This window comes from Erythrolamprus reginae, chromosome Z, assembly GCF_031021105.1.
Source record: "Erythrolamprus reginae isolate rEryReg1 chromosome Z, rEryReg1.hap1, whole genome shotgun sequence".
NCBI classification, from domain to species: Eukaryota; Metazoa; Chordata; class Lepidosauria; order Squamata; family Dipsadidae; genus Erythrolamprus; species Erythrolamprus reginae.
Genome location: NC_091963.1, coordinates 124298885 through 124320987, shown reverse-complemented (window position 1 = coordinate 124320987; position 22103 = coordinate 124298885). Strand labels below are relative to the sequence as shown.

General features: G+C 40.1%; 1 protein-coding gene across 2 annotated transcripts in view; it reads left to right on the top strand.

The window, feature by feature from the left end:
• Window positions 1-270: 270 nt before the first annotated feature.
• Window positions 271-22103, top strand: part of SSC5D (scavenger receptor cysteine rich family member with 5 domains) — a 38657-nt gene continuing 16824 nt past the window's right edge. Inside the window, exons 1-4 of one of the 2 annotated variants that reach the window (XM_070729494.1) lie at window positions 271-492; window positions 17043-17390; window positions 18618-18923; window positions 20987-21301. In XM_070729494.1, coding sequence (XP_070585595.1) covers window positions 399-492; window positions 17043-17390; window positions 18618-18923; window positions 20987-21301 — 1063 coding nt within the window. In that variant the 5' untranslated portion in view covers window positions 271-398. The remainder of the gene's footprint in view (window positions 493-17042; window positions 17391-18617; window positions 18924-20986; window positions 21302-22103) is intronic. The other variant, XM_070729495.1, reaches the window with a different exon arrangement.

The window sequence follows — 22103 nt, the reverse complement described above, 5'->3', positions numbered from 1 at the left end:
TGACGAATACCTAGAATACCCACATATGCCCAGAAATTTGCCATTTTCTACCATGTTCTAAAATTTATATTCGACAGCAAAAACTAATCCTGGAATTGAAACACGATGCTCATCTACGCCTGTGATTCATCCCTTGTATTTGTGGGGAACTGAAAGTTGTTTCTCAATGTCCGATACGCAGAAAATATCTGCAGTACAGGCAAATAGTATATTTCACCAAGTGAAGGGATTAGACTCCTCCCTTCAGTTTTACCCAACCCCCTCTAGGTATTTTGCTTCCCAATCTTTGCCCATGGCATTGACCTATGAGAGTGTCCCATCAGGACAAGCTGCAGTTTAAGTCCAAGCTTTCGCTCATTACAACAAGTGACTAATCTGCTTCTACCTAATTGGGATCTATGGCTTCCTATTCTCTCCCCTTTGGGGAGAAATACCCAGGAGAGAGAATCAAAAAGGTTACTTTGACCCTTTTATTCTTTACCTGTTTTTGGGGTGAGTAATCCTTTTTTGTGTGTGTTTATGCTGCAACAAGCTAATATATGTCTCAAAGGTGCTTTTTTCCCCACCTGAAGAGGCAACTGAACTTTGTTTTTTCTTGTGAAGATGTTTTGCTTCTCATCCAAGAAGTTTCTTCAGCTCTAACATGATAGTGGGGAATGGAGGGATTTATATTCCTTGCAGACAACTGATAAACTCTATCCTTTTGGAGGGTTGTTGAAGATTACCAGCCATCTGCAAAAAGGATGCAAACTACTAGCTGTTGGCAAGGAGTATAAATCCTTTCATTCCACACTATCCTGTCAGAGCTGAAGAAGTTTTGTGGATGAGAAGTGAAATGTCTTCAAAAGAAAATACAAGGAAGTCCAATTGCCTCCTGGAAAAAAAAGCAGCTTTGGGACAATCATGACCTGGATGACTGAGAATCTCTACAGACTTTAAGCTAATAGATGGCTGTTTCATTTACCCCAGCTCCTTCTTCAGTTACAGGTGGTAACAGAGCAAGTTCTTTCCCCATCTGCCAATATGCACCTATTGTGTGTTTGTCTGTAAAATACTTAATTACTAGAAATCAATCTAAACCAGTTGTTAAAATAAACTAATTATTGATTATTGGTAACTTCCTAACTGCTTTTTGATGGACCTCTTGATGCCAGTTAGTCAATGATTGTAATTTATGGTGACTGATGGTCTCACTAGCTAATTTCTAATGGATTGTTTCGTGCTTGCTAGCTTTTCTGTTATATTTTTAATCAAAAGAACTTAACAGAATATAAAATAAATAAAACCAAAGGAGACAGAAAATGGATGAAGAGTTATTTATGGCATATCTATTATTTGATGATTGCCAAAGTTCTTACAAAGAAATGTTTACTAAATAAAGGCTGGTTTGATCCAGTAGGTTTTCTCAATGTTCTTTTTAAAAAGTACATGCTTAGAAATGCTTTCTACTAGTTTCTTATACCTTAACTACAGATAGTCCTTGACTTACAACAGTTCATTTAGTGACAACGAAGTTACTAATCAACTGCAGTGATTCATTTAATAATTTTGACAAGAAAGGTTGTCAGTGGGTAAAGTGGGTAAAACTCATTTAACAAATATTGTACTTAACAACAGAAATTTTGTGCTCAGTTATGGTTGTAAATCAAGGACTATCTGTGCCTTCCAATGAGGATGATGATAAAGATGATAATAAAGATGATTATGATATTAATAGTGATAGCATTACTCACACAATACACTAAATAAACATTTTCAGATTAGGCTATTAAATCTCAGCTCTGGAATAAATATATTCTAAAATGAAGATGAATGAGTTTATTTTTAAGGGTTTTAATTGCTTTTGTATTTTTTTAAATTGTTGTACGCTGGAAGGAGCTGAGCGGCTTATAAATTCACTAATAAATAAAGATTGCTTTCAGTATTTATAAAGTTGTTCTAACCATTAGATGATATATATCTTTTTTTAGAAACCTGACTAAGTTTTTATTGAGCCTGGCCACTAAAAATTAGAATTACAGTCAAGAAGCACATGAAAAGCCCCTACAACTCCTGAGTGAATAAAATGTGGATCAGATGGATCGGAAGTATTCCAATACCATATATCATGGCCTGCTTTTGCTTTTCTTTCTCATCCATTTTTTGTAGAATAGCATTTTGTCCTAAATGTGAGAGGTGGTCTTAAACTCTCAGTCTTGGATTATATTTTCCATTTTGAACTACGTAGTTTCTAATTATCTGACAATTCTAGTGTTTATATGGGTTTTATTAGCTTAGGGAACATCATGCTGGCATACAAGTGATTAGCATATAGAATCCAAATCCTCTTTGTATTTTCTAAATTTTATACTAGGAAAATAGGAGGACAAACAAAGGCATATAACCAACTTTTCAGCTAGATAAATGACAAATAATATTGGTGGGCTTTACCATGGGGAAGTTCTTCTCCACTTTAGCATGGAGGATTTATGAATGGGGTCATAAATATACAAGAGAGAAATATACAATATACATTGTATATGGTAGGTGAAATATATATTGAGGCTGTACAACTCCAGATGAAATTTGATGATAAGAAAGTGATATAAGCTTTGCTGCATAATAATGGTTGACTGGAATTTTGGAACCTAGTCAAAGTTCTTGTAATGGAGACAATGAATGAAGTTTGCCTCCTTCCCTCAAGCTGATTTTAAACTCTCATTGTGCTTTTGTGTATGTTTATGTAAATAAACATAAATACAAGTTGGATTCTGAGGCCTGATTTTAGGAAATAGGACTTTCCAAATATTGTCATTTATTATTAGCCATGATTTCTAAAGTTCTAAGGGATCTTTTTCAACTTAATAAGTTTTCATCTAATTTCTCAGACAATGGGAAGTATGTCAGTAGACTTTTCACTTTATCAGTTGTTAATCTCATTGGGTCCCTGAATTGAGGACAGCAACTGATTTCATGCAGGAATTCTAAATAAAGTGATTGGTAGATTTCCTTGTGTCATCTGCTAGTTTGAAAGAAACAACCATTGATTGTTCTCTCCAAAAATGGAGGCAAATTTTGCTACATGGCTAAATTTTCTTAATCTCTCTAACATTGTTAGTGCTAGAAGTGGGTGGAGATTCCTGTCTATTTGATCTAACTGATAGGCCAAGTCACTGTATGTAAAAAGAGAAGAAACTCCACACCCTTTTAACACTGAAGAAGTTATCTAGTGAAATAATGAAGTGTATGGAAGAAAACAACCAAGCTCAGCACCAAGAACCCCCTAGTATGTGTGTATATGGGTATCTATTGTCAAGTTTTAATCTTCAGTTTGTAAGTGCACATACCACTGGCAATGCAAGCAACTGTAGGTTATGAAGATGGAGTTTACAATTATTTGAGTACATGTTACTCTTTGAGAAGTCTAGTGATCATGATCAATACATGGCTATATTCCTGCATAGGAGCTTGTAAAACTTCAACAATTGTGGTGGGTGTGGGGGGAGGGATTTCTTGGACCACCAAGATCCAGACATAAGACAAATAAAATAAAATAAAATAAAATATATTTATTTATTTATTAGATTTGTATGCTGCCCCTCTCCGTAGACTCGGAGATAAAGAAAACATAGACTTTGATCATTGACTACAAAGTTGCAAAATTAGAACAGACTCACAAACAAAGTATATTCAAGCCAAACTACCCAAAGGTTGGACCTGTATGTTATTATTTTACTTTTTTCCAAATAATTTCTGAATAGTGGCTACCAGGAATGGAACTAAAAGTGGGATGATGACCAATAGGACAATTTTGAACTCCAAATTAGCCCAAGAAAAATCCACTTCCCCAAATCTGCTACGGGCATCAGTAACTTCCATTCCTAAGAGTGGGAAAATAATTGAAAGTTTAAAAGGAAAAAAAAACTTGTTTGCATTAATGCTCATGCCTCTTTTTTCAGGCTGCCAGATGTAATCTCTCTCTCTTTTGTTATTTCTCTAGCTCAGTCTATATCTTTCTCTCCTTTATCAGTCTAAATCAATTCATTGTAGGATGGTGTTCCTTTCATAGTCCAGATTATTAAGAGTGCATAGAAGCAAAGAATTATACCTCCATCTTCTTTCATATGTTTTAGAAAAGCTGGCCAATGAAGTTTCTTCCCACCATCTTATCAAAGATGTAAGACAAGAGTTCTACTAGATATAAGTTTACATTCTTCAAAATACTTCTTCATTGGTTCTGGCTTTGTACTTTTCTTTGACTCAAAGCAAACTTACTGCATTGTACCGCTTACAGTTTTTGTCTTTCAATTTTTTCCTGACAGTAATTTTATTTTCTTTCACATTTTGTACAAACAGATTTAGCATTTTAGCAAAAGATATGCTATTTTTTTCTAACCTGGTACTTTTCCAGACAGGGAAAAAAATCAATAAAGATTTTTAAACATGAGCATGAGTATCACAAATAAAACAAATATATGAACAGAAAGGACAATTCTTCTCTCCAAAGGCACTTCCCTTTCTAATTTCAATATGTTGATACAATGTTCATTCAATGGCTGCATTCAAAACAGGAAGTGTATGTGTGTATGTGTTAGAGAGTGATAGACAACTGAAGATGTGTATCAACTGAAAACAATTGGCAACTTAAGGTATCAACAAAAATTTCTCAACTATACAAACAAGAACACATTATCAGATTTTTCCTCTAAGTGCCATTGCCAAAATAGACTAAAATAGGCAAACCTATTAACTCTTTTTGAATGAACCAAGTGCCTTGCCCCTTCTGTTATTTCTCAATTAAGTATTTCTTATATTTTATTCAGAAAAGTAAGTTAGTGCATGCCATACTCTTCAATATCCTATGTTATCATCTAGGGTTTTTTTCCATTCATTCAGTAATTTTGATAGCTGAAGGTGAATTGAACCTGGGACTTTATACTCCTACCCCAAGCTCTGATACTTCACTATATTACATTGGCTTTCAAATCTATTAATGATATTTTTTAGTTTTCATTGTTATTGTATTTGGTTTTGCTTTAAATCAACCTTTGTCTTTGCCACCAATTTAGCTAACTAAGTCAAATCAGGGGTCCTTTATGCTATATTGTTGCAAAAAAAAGTATTAAATCAGAACAATTGGTGCAAGCGAGCTGTTTCTAATCACAGTTTTCCTAGTTCATACTACTAGTTTCATAGTAGTTCATACATCATTCTAAGCATAATAATGTTGGCTTTTCTTACTTTCTAATCCCATTCATGAATGCAGGCATTCCTTGTAATCTGTAAACCATGAATTATGGTCTAATAGAAGGGGTAAAAAACTAGAGTAGTTCAAGAGGAGACTCTACCCTTTTATGTAAGAACAGAAAGGACTGGGTCAAGGTAATGCTCATGCCAGAAAATTTTCAGGCTTTCAGTCTGGATATGAACAACCATCAAACTGCAATCTCTTTATGCATATTTGAGGGAATTTAAAAATCAGACTGCATACAAGTAATATACAGAGTGGTTTTCTAAGGCCCCTTTCAGTATTCCCTAAGAGTCTGGAAACATGGAAACAGCAAAACTGTTACTACAGACAGCTCACTAGAAGACATGCAGACATACTTTAAATATGCAATTCAGCTAAAGAAGCTGTAGAAGAAATCATCCAAAAAACTATTTCCAAGCACCACTCTTGACTGTAATTATGAGTAGCTGTTGCTTGAAAGGGTGTGTGTGTGTGTGTGTGTGTGTGTGAAGATTTGAAATAAATAGGAAAAAGTATAAATGGTGATCAATCTTACATGGAAATTTTCTGGCTCTGCAGCAAGCAAAATTAGCATTTATAGTTGAGCTTTCAAGCAACTTCTCCCTCATAGAGCCAACCAGTTAGGATTATTGAGCAATGTTCTCCATTTTCTATTTCAGGATTAAATTTTCCAAGCAACAACCCCTTTCTTAGAAATTATGAAATGTGTGCCTTGCAAAACCAACTTCATGCTAAACTTGAAGATAGTCACCCTTCTGTGTCTTTTTTCTCCAAATTATTAAAAGCAAGGCATGGGTGGGGAAAAAATCTCCAAGGCTCACTGACCAACGCAAACTGGAATTTTTAAATAAGTAGGCAGGTAATTTTTATCTGGATTGTGATTAAAGCAACAGGACTTCTATGATGTTAATTAGTCAATTTCAATAAATGCACAAAAAGATCTACAGAAGAACTCATTTTGTGAAAAACCCCAAGTTTGGATTTCCAGTAAAACTGATTTGGACTGTCACAGAGTTCTGCTTGCTTCATCACTCTACTGCAATAGATATTGCAGTTCAATCTTGATATATTGAGTCATTCTTCCAAAGTTCAATAACTGCCACTTAACTCATCACTGTGTACTGTTTTGATTTTCCCAGAAAGAAGCCTATTACCTTCACAAGGTTGTTTCAAAGGGAATATTCTTGAGCTAAGACTAATTGCAAATTTCTCCAATGCGTGTTTCTTTCTGTCCTTTATAACACTTCTTAGTTCTTAAAGAGCTTTGCAGTCTCAAGTTTTGAACACAGAGGGAACCCCCCCCCCCAGAAATTAACTCTTCTAAATATGTATGCTATCTGTCTTTTGCACCGCAGTCCTCTCTAGAGTTTTAATGGCAAATCCTTTAACAAATTCAAAGCTATTACCAGACTCTGGGTGGAATGGAAAAGAAGGCAGAATGTTATTTGTTAACTGACCATTTAAACATATAGACTTTGTTACATACACACACATTTCTACTGAAATTATCAGAGGATTAGGAAACCTGTGGATACAAACCCATGGTTAACTCCAGTACAAACAGTGATCCTTATGTAATCATCCCTTTGTTGTACTTCTTGAAATTAGAATGGCAATAACCTGCAGTAGGTTTGAAGGGGAGGTGGAAATCCAAGGTCACATTACATCTACATCTATCTACATCTGCTCACATGTAGTCAGTCCAGGATTTAGAAAATAGTAAAATCCACACTTGATTGATTGATTGATTTGATTTGATTTTTATGCCGCCCTTCTCGAAGCAAGTCAGGATGCTGTACAACACTATAAATGCAGGCAATATATGTAAAGAAATCTAATTATTTTTTAAAAAGAATTATACAAAATTACTAAAATTCTAAAAAAAAAACCATGCGCAGTCATCCACATTCTTCCAATTCAATCATTCATAAGTTCAGCCGAAGACAATCTCATCACTCATGGCCACCGGCAGAGGTTCATTATGCTTTGCTATAACTAGAATTTCTAGAAACAAGAAACCTGTGTAAGCAATAGTGATTGTGCTATTGGGAGATGCTGCCAGTATAACATAGCAATACATATACATTCTTTCAACCTGAAAATAGTTGCAGATTGCAGTACTTCTGAAAGATTACTCCATGGGGTTGAATTATCATTTTTCTTTTTTCCCCCAGTGGTTCAAGGGATGAATTGTTGGAGGAAAGGGGAAGAGACAGATTAAGTGGGAAGCTGAATGGTTCAATTCATTGCAGGATATGAGACTTGGTATAATAGTGCAGATAGTAAAGAGTTGCGGCCCTTTCTGGATCAAGACTCACTATTCACAGTCACTCATGCCCTCATCACCTCGAGATTCGACTACTGTAATGCTCTCTACATGGGGCTACCTTTGAAAAGTGTTCAGAAACTTCAGATCGTGCAGAATGCAGCTGCGAGAGCAATCATGGGCTTCCCAAAGTATGCTCATGTTACACCAACACTCCACAGTCTGCATTGGTTGCCGATCAATTTCTGGTCACAAATTCAAAGTGTTGGCTTTGAACTATAAAGCCCTTCATGGCATTGGAGCAGAATATCTCCGGGACTACCTTCTGCAGTCCCAGCGACCGATTAGGTCCCACCGAATTGGCCTTCTCCGGGTCCCATCGACTAAACAATGTCGTTTGGCGGGTCCCAGGGGAAGAGCCTTCTCTGTGGCGGCCCTGATCCTCTGGAACCAGCTCCCCCCTGAAATTAGAACTGCCCCCACCCTCCTTGCCTTCCGTAAACTCCTTAAAACCCACCTCTGCCATCAGGCATGGGGGAACTGAGATAACTTCCCTAGGCCTATAGTGTTTATGTATGGTATGTTGTGTGCATGTTTTTTAAATTATGGGTTTTTAGTTTTAATTATTAGATTTGTATTATATATTGTTTTCTATTACTGTTGTGAGTCGCCCCGAGTCTACGGAGAGGGGCAGCATACAAATTAAATAAATAAATAAACAAACAAACAAACAAACAAACAAACAAATAAATAAGAGAGGAAAGATTCATTACCAAAGCAGCAAAAAGGGAAACAGTGCTTAAATCCAAATAATGAGGGAGGATTATAAAAAAAATCTCAGTCATCTCCCTAATTCACATGTATATAAAAGAAGAAAGACAACAATCATATTTACAATCTAAATGAAAGTACTGTAGTTTATTAGATTTTTTGTTGTTGTTAGTCTCAGAGTCATGTCTGACCCATCGGGACCTACTGCTTCAGTGACTCCATCTAGTCAGCACATTATCTGTTGTCCCCTTCTTCTTTTGCCCTCAATCTTTCCCATCATTAGGATCTTCTATGGAGTCTATTTCTTAGTCTAGTCTGTCTCATAGGGCTGACAAGAAATGTGCCTGATGACAATATATTATCTACATTCATTTCCACAATTTTTGCTCATGTCCTGTTTCTGGTTTCAATTATACATTTACATATTAGCAGATTACTCAAAATCAGGAAATAACAGGAGTCTCTGAAAGAAGCTTACTGAGTGATTTTGCTTTTAACAAGCATATATAGAGGAACAAAATCCAGTCCAGAGTTCCAAGAATCATGACAAAGTTATTAATCAGCCCAGAAGTGGGTAGATTGCAAACAAATCTCACATAAGAATTGGAGACTGTACTTATTGATTTCAATAAGTGATCATTGGTCAGGATTGCCTCTTAAATCAGGCTGTATCCAGCTGCCTTTATCCAAGAGATGTATGTCCTTATTTGGCAAGAAGCCTCACAGAATATCTTTGCTATGCTCTTCACTCTACTCATTGGGTGCAGGGACTGAGAGACCATATGTCATCATTATCTATACCATTAGTGGGTTCTAAAACCCTTTACTACCAGTTCGTGTATATTCTGATGCTGGAACATATAAACCTATTATGTAGGTAAAAAGTGTAGTCAACAGGATAAGTTTCTGAAAAGGGAAAAATTAATGATAGGCAAGAGTGGCTCATATTATTTTAACCAAATTTAATAATTTATTAGAAATACATATTTTTTTAAAACTACCATTGAATAAAACAAAATGTTTACATACAAAAGCTGAGATTTTTCAGATTCCTATAGGACTCAAGGATGCAAATTAGATTTGTAGAATTTACATGATATGACAATGAGATTAGGAATGGAATGGGTTGTTCTACTAAAACACTTATTTCTAAAGTGATATGTGGGAAACATGTATTTTGCAGCGTAATATTCAGCAATGGAAATTTGATAAGTTGTATCATAATTTTGTAATTTTTCATGCTATATGGACTAAGTAGTTCAACGATGGATTCACATGTAAGATGAAACTTATGACATTATTTTTATGAAACAGTTCATGCCCTCTAGTGATTCCCGAAGTGGGCAGTGGGATAACTAAGGGGGGGCAGAGGGATGCTAAGAGAGGCCAGGGTGTGGCAGGTAGTTCACAATACCAGTAGTGACAGCTGGCTGGCCACACACCCAAATTGGTCCTGTTCCCATGCAGCCACCCATGTCTACCCAATCACCCGCTCGCTGCTTTTCTCACCACTCTTTTCCTGGTGGGGGCTGGGCAGACTGCGAGATAGGCACCTTACTGAAGTTTAACATCTCCATGTATCTGTCAGCTGGTCTCTTTAGGGGAAAAAAGCTTGCAAAATACAGAAACTCTTCTCACAAGGGCAAGAAATTAATAACTTCTCACAGTGAAGTTCCTGCTCTTTGGCTGTTGTAGAAGAGGTTTCCCTTAATTCTGTTTGTTCTTTACCCAGTGGCTTCTGCCTGTCCATATTCTTCCCCTTGTCGCATGAGAGAGACAGAGCTAGATCAATTGAGAGGTGGCTATGCGCACACCTCACAGGACTGGCTCGGCTGCTCTGGGCTGCCTTCATCAGCATTTTCAAAGATGTTCCTCTGCCTCAGAGAATAAGCAAAGTTTTAGATTGCGCAGAGCCTAGGGGAGCCAATCTAGTCCCACAGGGTGTATGCACACTCACCACTTGCTTGCTATCACTCTCGCTCTTGCAGTTTGGAGCTACTTTTTCTGTGGCGGGTACTCTTTTGGCCAGGGGAGAGAGAGAGAGAGAGAGAGAGAGAGAGAGAGAGAGAGAGCAATCACCCTGCAGGACTAGCTCAGCTGCCCTGGGCTGCCTTTAGCAATGTTTTCAAACATGCTCCTCTTCTTTGGCCAATGAAGCAATCTTCTACTTCTCTCAGCAGTTAGGAAGGAAGAAAAGCAGACAGACAGAAAGAAAGATGGTAGGAAGGAAGACAGACAGAAAAAGAAAGGAGAGAGGGAAGAAGGAAAGAAAAAGAAAGAAAGAAGGAAGGAAGGAAGGAAGGAAGGAAGGAAGAAAGATAGTAGGTAGGAAGGAAGATGGACAGCAAAAGAAGGGAGGGAGGGAAGGGAAGAAGAAAGAAAGAAAGAAAGAAAGAAAGGAAAGAAAGATGGTAGGAAGGAAGGAAAACAGAAAGAAAGAAAAAGGAAGATGGTAGGAAAAAGGACAGAAAAAAAGAAAAAGAAAGAGGAAGGGAAAAAAGAAAGAATGAAAGAAAGACTTATGACCATAGTTCCCTCTAAGCTGAGCAGTGAGCAATCGCTCACTTAAAAATCATCATCAACTCAGAGTTTTCCAAACCTGCCCAGAAGCCGAGAGGGAAAGAGTGAGAGGGAAGGAGAGAGAGAGGAAGAGAGGAAGAGAGAGAAACAGATAGAAAAAAGAGAGGAAGAAAAAGAGAAAGAAAAAGAATGGGAGTAAGGAAGAGAGAAAGAAAATCAAAATCTAGTTTGAAACTAGCTCAACTATTTAAGTGGCATTTTGATATTGATGGAGTTGCCCTATTATGAGCTCACTGTTATAGACACACAGTACAGTATTTTATTTTGAAATTATCTGAGGCAAAACAGGGTGGGTTTTTTATTTGTTTGTTTGTTTGTTTGTTTGTTTGTTTGTTTATTAATTATTTCTGTGCCACCCAGTCCCGAAGGGACTGCCGCTCAGACACTATACTTTTCCGCCCACCCCCCCAAAAAATTAGAGGGAACACTGCTTATGACCACAAAGAAGCCTAACATTTTGGTTGCCAAGCAAGACCATTGTTAAGTGAGTTTCAGCACATGTTACAAGTTGGCCATGCCCACCTGATCACCTGACCACCAAACTATGCCCTCCTGAGGGGGCATTGAGGGTGAGTTGTAGCACCAAGGGGGCGGTGGACTAAAAAAATTGGGAACCACTGCTCTAACACATTTAGTACACCCTATGCTTTATGATTATTTAAGATATTTATATTCCATGGATTATGTAATGACTGGAACTCACGTATAATTCAGGCCGTTTATTTTAACAACTCATGCCAGAGCAGGCAGATACACACATGAAAGGTTTCAGCACAAGCATAACATTTTATACAGCAGACAGGCTGAGGAGCCAACCAATACAGAACAGCAGAATCTCCCGCCTGCATTGTTACTTAGTAAGCGCGGCCAATCAGCACCTTGGAGAAGGCGCCAATCCCCGCGGCTTTGCCTGCTGCCGGTCGTCAGGCAGATATAACACTCCTTTCTTCTTGGATGGAGCAAACGTAATCCTTCAAATAGGCGGGTCTTTTTGAAATCCTGCTGGAGCGTCTGAGTCCTTCCTGACACGCCGGCTGGGCCTCCCCCTCTGTCACTCTTTCCCTGTGCGGAGAAGCCACTCCTGTACAGATGTCAGGGGCAGGACTTCCTAAGTCCCTAACTTGGGGTGGTAATGGAAACACCTCTCTTTCCAGCAAGCCTTCCCCTCTCTCTGTGCCCTCCTGATCTCTTGCCCGGTCCACCCTGATTTGGTCTAAATGCCTTTTCCAAACCCGGCCATCCCTTAATATTGCTTCAAAGGAACGAGGCCCTAATGCTCTACTTATGGTTGCCCGCTTCCAGTTCTGCCCCCCTGCGTATGCCCGCACATACACCCTGTCACCTACCTCTATTCTCCTTCCCGCTGGCTCTGGCCACTGTGCAGCAGGGGCATATAAGGGATGTAACCTGTCCAGGGTAATCCTCAGCTTCCTGCCCATTAACAATTCGGCCGGAGTCTTACCCGTTGCCACACATGGCGTGGAGTGCTGGGCCATTAGCAACTCCGTGACTCTCTGGTGCCACGACCCATGTGGCATCCGTTTGAGGGCATCCTTGGCAGAGCGTACCATGCGTTCCGCCTGCCCATTTCCGGCGGGATGCCAAGGAGATGCCAGGGCATGTCTGATGCCCACAGCTGCTAAAAACGACTCAAAAGCCACAGAAGTGAATTGAGGGCCATTGTCCGAGACAAGTATGTCAGGGAACCCATGAGACGCGAACAGCGTTTCCAAAACTGCCACAATAGCCATAGACTGAGTAGACCTCAAGCGGGCCACCTCCAGCCACTTAGAGTGGGCATCCACCACTATTAAAAAATTCTCGCCCAAAAAAGGACCGGCCAGATCAATGTGTAGCCTTGCCCATGGCCCCGCAGGTGGCTCCCAACTCAACGCTTCTGCTCGGGGGGGAAGAGACCTACTCTCTTGGCACACCTGGCAAGCTGCCACCCGCTGTTCTATCTCCTTATCCATGCCAGGCCACCACACATAGTCCCTAGCTAGCCCTTTCATACGGACAATGCCGGGATGTCCTTTGTGTAATACAGACAGAACATGTGCACGTTGCTTGGGGGGAATTACTACTCTACTCCCACGGAGCACACAACCCCTTTCCACTGACAGCTCTATCTTGCTACGGAAATATAGGGCAAATTCTTCCCCAGGAGAAGAGGCAGGCCAGCCTCGGAGAATCCACTGCTTAACCCTGGACAAAATTAAATCATTCCCCGTCTCCCTGGCTACCTCCGGAGCTGCCAATAAAACAGGCTCATCCCCAATGGCCAAAACCGTGCTGGCTGGAGCAGGATCTGACAGGAGCTCAGTAAGGGGACATCTACTCAGGGCATCTGCGTGAGCAATGTGACGGCCAGGCCGGTAAGTCAACGTATAACAATAATTGGCTAAAAATATTATCCAGCGCGACATGCGCGGAGACAACACAATCGGACTCTGCCTGTTCCCAGCTAGTAACCCTAACAGAGGCTGATGGTCCGTGACGAGCTCGAAATGCCGGCCATACAGATAGTTGTGGAATTTTCGCACCCCCGCAATCAGAGCCAAAGCCTCTTTATCGATATGCCCATAATTCCGTTCTGCCTTAGCTAGAGTGCGGGAGAAGAATGCCAATGGAGCCTCCTTCCCATCTGGCAACTTATGGCTCAGCACCGCCCCCACGCCGAACTGTGAAGCGTCGCATGTAAGAATTAAAGGCAACGTTGGGGAGTACTGGGCAAGTACACTGTTGGAAGTCAGAATTTCTTTTACCGCCAAAAATGCGGACTCTTCCCGCCGCCCCCAATGCCAAACAGCTTCCTTATCGAGCAGCCTATGGAGCGGCTCAGCGACCGATGCCTTGTGAGGCAAAAATACGGCATAAAAATTTAATAAACCTAAAAAAGCTTGCAGCTCTTGCTTTGACTGTGGCCTCGGCGCCTCCTTAATTGCTCTCGTCTTGTCCCCTGTGGGGTGGATTCCCTCAGCATCTACTGTGAAACCTAAAAATTCCACACTCGGGACCCCATAAACACACTTTTTTGCCTTTAACTTAAGGCCAGCGTCTCTAAACTTGGACAGTACCTGTCTCGTTCTCATTTCCAACTCCTCCACCGTCCCCCCAGAAACCAATACATCATCGAAATAGGGGACGGTTCCCCCAATTCCGTAGAGCAACCGCTCCATGAGCCCCTGGAAAATTCCAGGGGCAATAGACACCCCGAATTGAAGTCGGTTGCACTTAAACACCCCCCGGTGAGTAATTATCGATTGCGCCTCAGCAGTTTGGGGGTCTACAGGTAACTGCTGGTACGCTTGCGTTAAATCCAGCCTCGCGAACAACCTGCCCTTCCCAAGTGAGTGGAGCAGCTGCTGCACCACTGGCAGGGGGTAGGAATGATGTGCAAGCGCCCGGTTGATAGAACATTTATAATCGCCACACAAGCGAATTCCCCCATCCCCCTTGACCGCGATTACTACTGGGGTTTCCCATTTTGCCTGGTCAATAGGCTCCAAAACCCCTTGGCTAATTAATCTATCTAATTCTTCGTCCACTTTGGGCCTCAGAGGAATGGGTACACGGCGGGGTTTAAGTCGGACAGCTGGGACACTAGGGTCTAAGCTAAAAGAAATCAAAGAGCCCTTGTAACAGCCCAGGCTGGAGTCAAACACTGAGGGAAATTCTTTGGCCCACCTGTCAAAACCCGTCTCCTCCCTTACAGTATTCACTCCCGTCACAGATAACCCCAAAGCAGTAAACCAGTCCAGCCCCAACAAATTGGCAAAAGGCCCATTCACAATAATTAAAGGTAGTTTGCCAGAAAAAGCCTTAAATTGAACTGTAAAGGTACCCTCCCCCACAAGAGGAATGAGAGTTCCCTGATAGTCCTTGAGGTTGAGCTGACACGGCCGAAGCTGAGACTTCCGTAGCGCAGGAAAACATCGTTTTGCCGTTGACCAGGACACCAGGGACCGGGCGGATCCAGTGTCGACTTGCATCGGGCAAACAGTGTGGCCCAGGCGCACACACACAGAAATCTTGTCTACCGCGGAGGACGTCTTTCGCACGTACGCTGTAGTTGAACGCGGAGAAGTGAAAATAGCATTGCAGTCTTCCCGGCGAGAATACGAGGACCGTCTCTGCCACCGAGAGCCTGAGTTAGAATAGTCTTTTTGATCCCTTTGAGCCGGCGGAGGAGATCTACGGGACCGGCAAACCTTAGCAATGTGCCCTTTTGCACCACAGCGCCAGCAAGAAGCACCACGGAAAGAGCAATTTACTCTGAGGTGTCCCCCTCCGCACCCTCGGCAAGGAGACAGTGGAGCCCGGGGCCGGTTGGGTGGCTGCTCCCGTCCACGACTCGCAGTCAACCGACAAACTTCCTCCTCAGTAGGCGCCGCTGCCCCGTCCGCATCTGCAGGAACCCCTGGCTTATCTGGGGAAGGGCTACTTGGCAAGGTGACATTGACTGAAGAGTCCATGGCAGCCACAGATTGAGTGGACAATTCAAATGCCCTGGCCTCTGACAAAGCCGTGTGAAATGACAAATCCTGGATGGCCAATAAACGCCGTTTGAGGCGACCATCTCTTATGCCAAATACCAGTCTATCAAGGAGGTAATCGTTCAAATCCAAAAACTCACAATAAAGAGCTGCTCTGCGTAAGGCAGCTACATAGTCATTTATCGATTCCCCCTCACCTTGATTCCTCTGATAGAATTTATACCGTCGAGCACAACGGGAGGGAGCCGGGGCATAATGATCTTGAAGAGTTTTTAGAAACTCGTCCCAGGGCACATTGTTTATGGAAACCGGGGCAAACAACGCTCGAGCTGTCTCGAACATTTCCGTGCCGCAAAATCCGAGGAAATAAGCCCTTTTGCGGTCACCAGAAATCTCTGAAAATCCATTCGCAATTAGAAAACAGTCAAACCTGGCCACGTATGAGTCCCAGGTCTCCCCTTGTGGATCAAAGGGGGGAAAAGATACGTGGGTAGACATTGTGGTAAGTATATTTACCCACAATAGTAGGAATCCTCGTCGCCAAATGTAATGACTGGAACTCACGTATAATTCAGGCCGTTTATTTTAACAACTCATGCCAGAGCAGGCAGATACACACATGAAAGGTTTCAGCACAAGCATAACATTTTATACAGCAGACAGGCTGAGGAGCCAACCAATACAGAACAGCAGAATCTCCCGCCTGCATTGTTACTTAGTAAGCGCGGCCAATCAGCACCTTGGAGAAGGCGCCAATCCCCGCGGCTTTGCCTGCTGCCGGTCGTCAGGCAGATATAACAGATTATTTAACTGAACCAAACTAATCAAAGGAATATTCTGTAACACATTTCTCCCAAGCTTTTGGGCCAGTTAGGTAAGCATCATTAATGATATGGTTTATTTTTGGTAATTATTGTTTAATCAGAGCAGGATGATTTTGTATTTATTATATTGGATTTAATATACTGCCCAGAACCTATTATAATATGGAAGGCTCCATAAAAGATTAAAATAAAATTAAAAATAGAACTATGGTTCTATGAAAGCAAACACGACAGAAGCAAAGTGTAACACTCCAAATAGCATCTGAGAAATAAATGTGGAGTTAGAGGCCTTGGATTGCCGCAAAAGCTGAGAAACCAAGGAATAAACCAAATCTTTGCTACTTCTCTGCATAGGGCAAGAAATAACCCAGATGTGCTTAAGACCTCTGAAGCTCAGGAGGAGACTGCAGGACAACAGTTTTCTATGGGTTTGAGCACATGATATATTGGGACTTTTTTCTCATTTGCTAAATTGGGTGATTGAGAGATTGAGAGCATAAGTAGTAAGATTTGTATTCAACCAAAGTTGGTAGAAGAGGTTTTGGTGTCACCTTAGGCACAAAGTCATCTGGATACCCCTGGGCCAGTCACTTTCTGTTGCCCTTATGGAAAAGACAATTGCAAGCGACCTGTGGGAAAAACATTGCCCAGAGAACTATTGAGAGTTGTCCAGGTACTCTTTGAGAATTGGACTTAACTGAAGGAAAGAAAAGAACAATATTCTTCTAATTCAGCAAATGCTTCTCAAATCTTTGCCATGTGTTCTTCTTTCTATCCTGTTGCTATGTTTTCAAAGCAGTTATATAAAGGAAACTTTTCTTTTATCCATGCTCTCCTGTCCTTATTAATCCAATCTGTGAATTTGACTTTTATAGGTTTAACTATGACTATCCAACCAACTGCTACACAATCAATAGATATTCGCTTGATGAATGGTTCAAGTCGCTGTGTAGGGAGAGTGGAAGTACTCCACAATGGTTTGTGGGGTACTATTTGTGATGATAACTGGGGCCTAGAAGATGCCCGTGTTGTCTGCCGGCAGCTGGGCTGTGCAAGTGCAATATCAGCACCAAGGGAATCCCATTTTGGCCGAGGAACTGGTCGCATCTGGATGGATGAAGTTCGATGTATAGGAACAGAAAGTAACCTCAGTCAATGTCCATCAAGACCTTTGGGAGACAATGATTGCCATCATGGAGAAGATGCTGGTGTTGTGTGTTCAGGTAAGTTTATCACCTAAGAATTGTGTTATATTTGGCATGGCTAATTGATATGAAGGTTTCAACAAATGAAGAGTTTCACAGCATGGAATTAATGTAACCCATTAATATTTGAGCACCAACCAACTGTTAAATCTCCACATGCATAACAAAATAGGTAGATGGACAGCATCTTTGGAATGGTAACCTTAGGATGATAATAATAATGGAATAATTACCATAACAAAGGAGAGGCATGTACATAGAATAGCTCCAGAAGATTATAAGAAGACAGTTTAACTATCCATTGGAATTAACCTCATTAAACTCTTTCTGTACCAGAAAAACTTATACACCAATATGAGAGTTTAAAATTGTAAAGATATCCTCTAATTAAGTTTGATTCTAGTGTTTGTAGTTTGTCTGACATTATTATAGAGATAATTGATCATTGGTGTGGGTTTTTTTAAATCTGAGATGGGTTTTTTGTTATTTCAATCCATCTAACAGTTTTGGATTGCCATACGGTCGGTCCCCTGCCCAAATACTAACTGGGTCTAATTCTACTTAGCTTCTGAGACTGGCCAAACTTGAGTATTTAAGAAGGGGAGCATTGATAAAAGAAAATATGGCTACTTTCTGTGCAGCAGGAACTCCAATCTTCTTTGTCAGGTCCCTATCAGAAATTACAAACAGTGAAACTATCTTCAAGAAGAATATATTAATTTTTCACAAAGGATATTCTTCCATGAGGAAGGAAATGGAATGATACTCAGTAACAAAACCCAAAAGATCTAGCCTCAGATGGAATCAGGTTCTGGAAAGATAGCAGATAAAAGATGGGAAAAGGGAAATTTTCATAACTAACTTAAAATCTCCCAGTATCTGCTCATAACAAAACAATTCCTTCCACCATCAACTTATTTATCATTTTGCCATGTATATGTTTCTTTAAAAATCCAGCTGATTCCCAGAAGGTAGAGCAATTTACAGCTATTAAAAATAAAATAAATCTGGTAAATATCTATGAGCTTGGAATAAATGATTCATTTTGTTAGTGTATGTTGATGGTGATCCCACACACTACTGCCAAAAACAGAGGATGCTGGGGTTATGAAAGCTTTTGTCTGAAGGTTATAAACATGTTCTTTGTTCGTTTTTTAATCTAGGAATGGCTGCTCTGGAAGGCTGCCACATTAGAATCCCCTGCACTAAATTAGTTTTCCAATCTCTCTTTTTCTTTCTACACAGAGATGAGACTGGCAGGTGGTTCTACCCTTTGCACTGGTAGGGTTGAGCTGTTGTTTAACCAAAGATGGGGAACAATATGTGACAATGGCTGGGATTTAGCTGATGCCAATGTGGTGTGCCGGGAAGTAGGCTGCGGAAGTGCATTGGCTGCAGCAGGTGCAGCTAAATTTGGACAAGGAACTGGTCCGATCTGGATGGATCAGGTAAACTGCACAGGGGAGGAAGACAGTCTAAGAAAATGTCCACCAAAAAGCATGAAAGAACACAGTTGTAGCCACAGTAAGGATGCTGGAGTGGAGTGTGCAGGTAATAATCATAAAATATTAGAGGAAATATTGTATATGATGTCCTTATTTGTGGGCTACTCTGTTGATCTGCAACGGGGTGGCGATTAATTCTAGATATGTAAAATCAATTGCAGCACCAAATTGTATTAGTTTGGCATATTGATAATGAAAGTCACTTTTGAAGAGTATTCCCCATTCAGTTTTTGTACTTCAAAGTGGTAAGGCAGTTATAGTGAAGGATCTTACACAAACAACAACAAAAAATCCAAAAAGAAAGAAATCACAATTATTGTCATGGAGAAGAGAACTAATAGGAAATTTATCCAAGTTTCCTTGAAACAGAGAAATTATCCACTAAATTTCTTTTTTTCTGAAAATGTCATCAATCAATCACAAGGATGAAATTAAAAAATCCTCTGTGAGGAGCTGCTGTCTTCTAGAAATTAAGATAGGGCAGATGTACTGTTTAACTGTTATCTCTTCATTTCTCTATAGTTTACCTCAATGTTGCCTAGGTTAAGATTCTCTAAATCTTCTTATGAAAATTCATTATTTATTCCCTACTATACCTTTGAAGCAAAGTTCTGTGATACCCTAAGATCCTATAGGAGGAAGAGAATATTTGATTGGCAGAGAAGGAAAAGTCTAAAACTTATCTTTTAATGAAAAATAAAATTTAATTTACTTTTTCTGACACATAGCAACATAGAGGTCCTTTTTTTCAGAAATTTATTTTATTTATTTATTTATTACTTAGATTTGTATGCCGCCCCTCTCTGAAGACTCGGGGCGGCTCACAACATGTAAAAAACAAATCATAAGCAATCAGACAAATTTAAAATATTTAAATATTTAAAAAACCCCATATGCTAACAGTCACACACACAGACATACCATGCATAAATTAAACGTGCCCAGGGGGAGATGTTTCAGTTCCCCCATGCCTGACGGCAAAGGTGGGTTTTAAGGAGTTTACGGAAGGCAGGAAGAGTAGGGGCAGTTCTAATCTCCGGGGGGAGTTGGTTCCAGAGGGCCGGGGCCGCCACAGAGAAGGCTCTTCCCCTGGGGCCCACCAACCGACATTGTTTAGTTGACGGGACCCGGAGAAGGCCCACTCTGTGGGACCTAATCGGTCGCTGGGATTCGTGCGGCAGGAGGCGGTCTCGGAGATATTCTGGTCCGATGCCATGAAGGGCTTTAAAGGTCATAACCAACACTTTGAATTGTGACCGGAAATTGATCGGCAACCAATGCAGACTGCGGAGTGATGGTGAAACATGGGCATACCTAGGTAGGCCCATGACTGCTCTCGCAGCTGCATTTTGCAAGAAATACCACTCAATCAGTCCTTTTATTTTTATACATATATGTCTGCCTTCATATATCTGGGCATCTGTACCTGGAAATAAAAAGAAGAAATATTTGTACTTTATGGTCATAATTACTACAGAATTATGGAATTATAAGCAATTGATCTTATAATGATAAACAAATGATCAATGATATATAAATGATCATTTGGACTGGCAAAGAAAAGCATGAAGCATGATGCAATTTGTCTAATACTTTAAAATAATATATTAGCGTTGTTACGAAACTTTACAATGGTTGCAAAACTATCAGAATAGTTCATGAGAGAGGGATAATGCCACTGGTTTAGACCATTAGAAGGAAAAGTTCCTCTTTTTGAATCAAACATAGGCTAGAGCCCTTTTCCAAAATCACAATGCAAACTTTATTTATTTATCAGATTTAAATAGTTATCCATCTCACAAAAACATATTCAGGGTAGTATACAAGTAATAAATCAATAAAATAAAAACAGTCATTAATGAAATTAGAAAACAATTATTATTTAATATAAAAAGGCATAGGAGAAAGTAAATCTTAACAATAAGAATGGAGCGATCTTAGAATGTGATATTAAAATATATTTATTTGCAAGACTGCAGTGTTAAATAAGGGCTTAGTTACAATGAGGGCTGCAGTGTTAAAAAAAGGTCTTAGTAAATTGTAGAAAACCAATTGTGCAATAAACTATCTCCAGAAATATTCATCCCTTATCAACATTTCTCTCTTCAGAACCACCTGAGATAAGATTATCAAATGGTCCCAACCATTGTTCAGGGAGAGTTGAAATCTTGCATGAAAAACTCTGGGGAACTATTTGTGATGACGACTGGGATATTGATGATGCCAAGGTTGTATGCCAGTATTTAGGCTGTGGGAATCCACTGTCAGCCCCACGTGGTTCTCGTTATGGAGCTGGAGCTGGTCCTATATGGCTGGATGGTGTGAACTGCACAGGGTCCGAGACAGCTATCAGCAAATGTCCAGCAAAAGCATGGGGGGAACATGATTGCACTCATTCAGAAGACGCTGGTGTGGTATGTGCAGGTAAGAAGTACTTCTGAAAACTCAGGGTGAAGCTGTGTGTGTGTGTGTGTGTGTGTGTGTGTGTGTAGGGGGGTGTTGGATCAGTTTTTCTGAAAACATCTCATAAATTCAGTTTACATAGACTATTTAATAATTACACATTTATTTGTTCATTCTTTTGTTGTTTCTATTTATACATTTCTTTGTTTTACATTTGCATCTATTTTAACATTTTTCCTTTAAAGGTAAGCCCAAAATGGTTTTAATGTAGGAAAAGAATGCTAAAGAAATAAGTGAAAAAAATAATAGGAAAACAGAAGTGGCTAAAACTGGTGTGTAGTTTTGAGAAGCCCTTCAAGTTGTTTCCTTATTTAGAGGAAAGAAAGCCTGGAAGCACATGCCAAAATAAATAATAAATATTGTATTCCAGTGCAATAAAATAGACCCAGCTATCAGAGGCTTGTTGTGATATACCAAATACAAACATTTCTGAAACATAACTTGCACATAAACAAGTCACCTCTTATTTCAGAGAAGCTTTCAGGAAAGCTTGTGAGAAAAGGATATAATAAATTACGGCAGTATTTCCCGTCTCTTGATAAATACTTTTGTCAAGAGAAGGGGGGGTGGAATCATGGCAAAATAACACTTTTGTTTTCCTGTCAGGGTAGAAAGATGAAGAAATGTGCAATAAGCCTCAATTCCAACTGATTGCATGTATGTATCATTGCTTTTTTGAAGCAATATAGGACTTGCTAGCCATCGCTTTCTTTCAGAAGGGAATTTATTTTCGGCATGTTATTTGTTCTGTTAACACACCAGT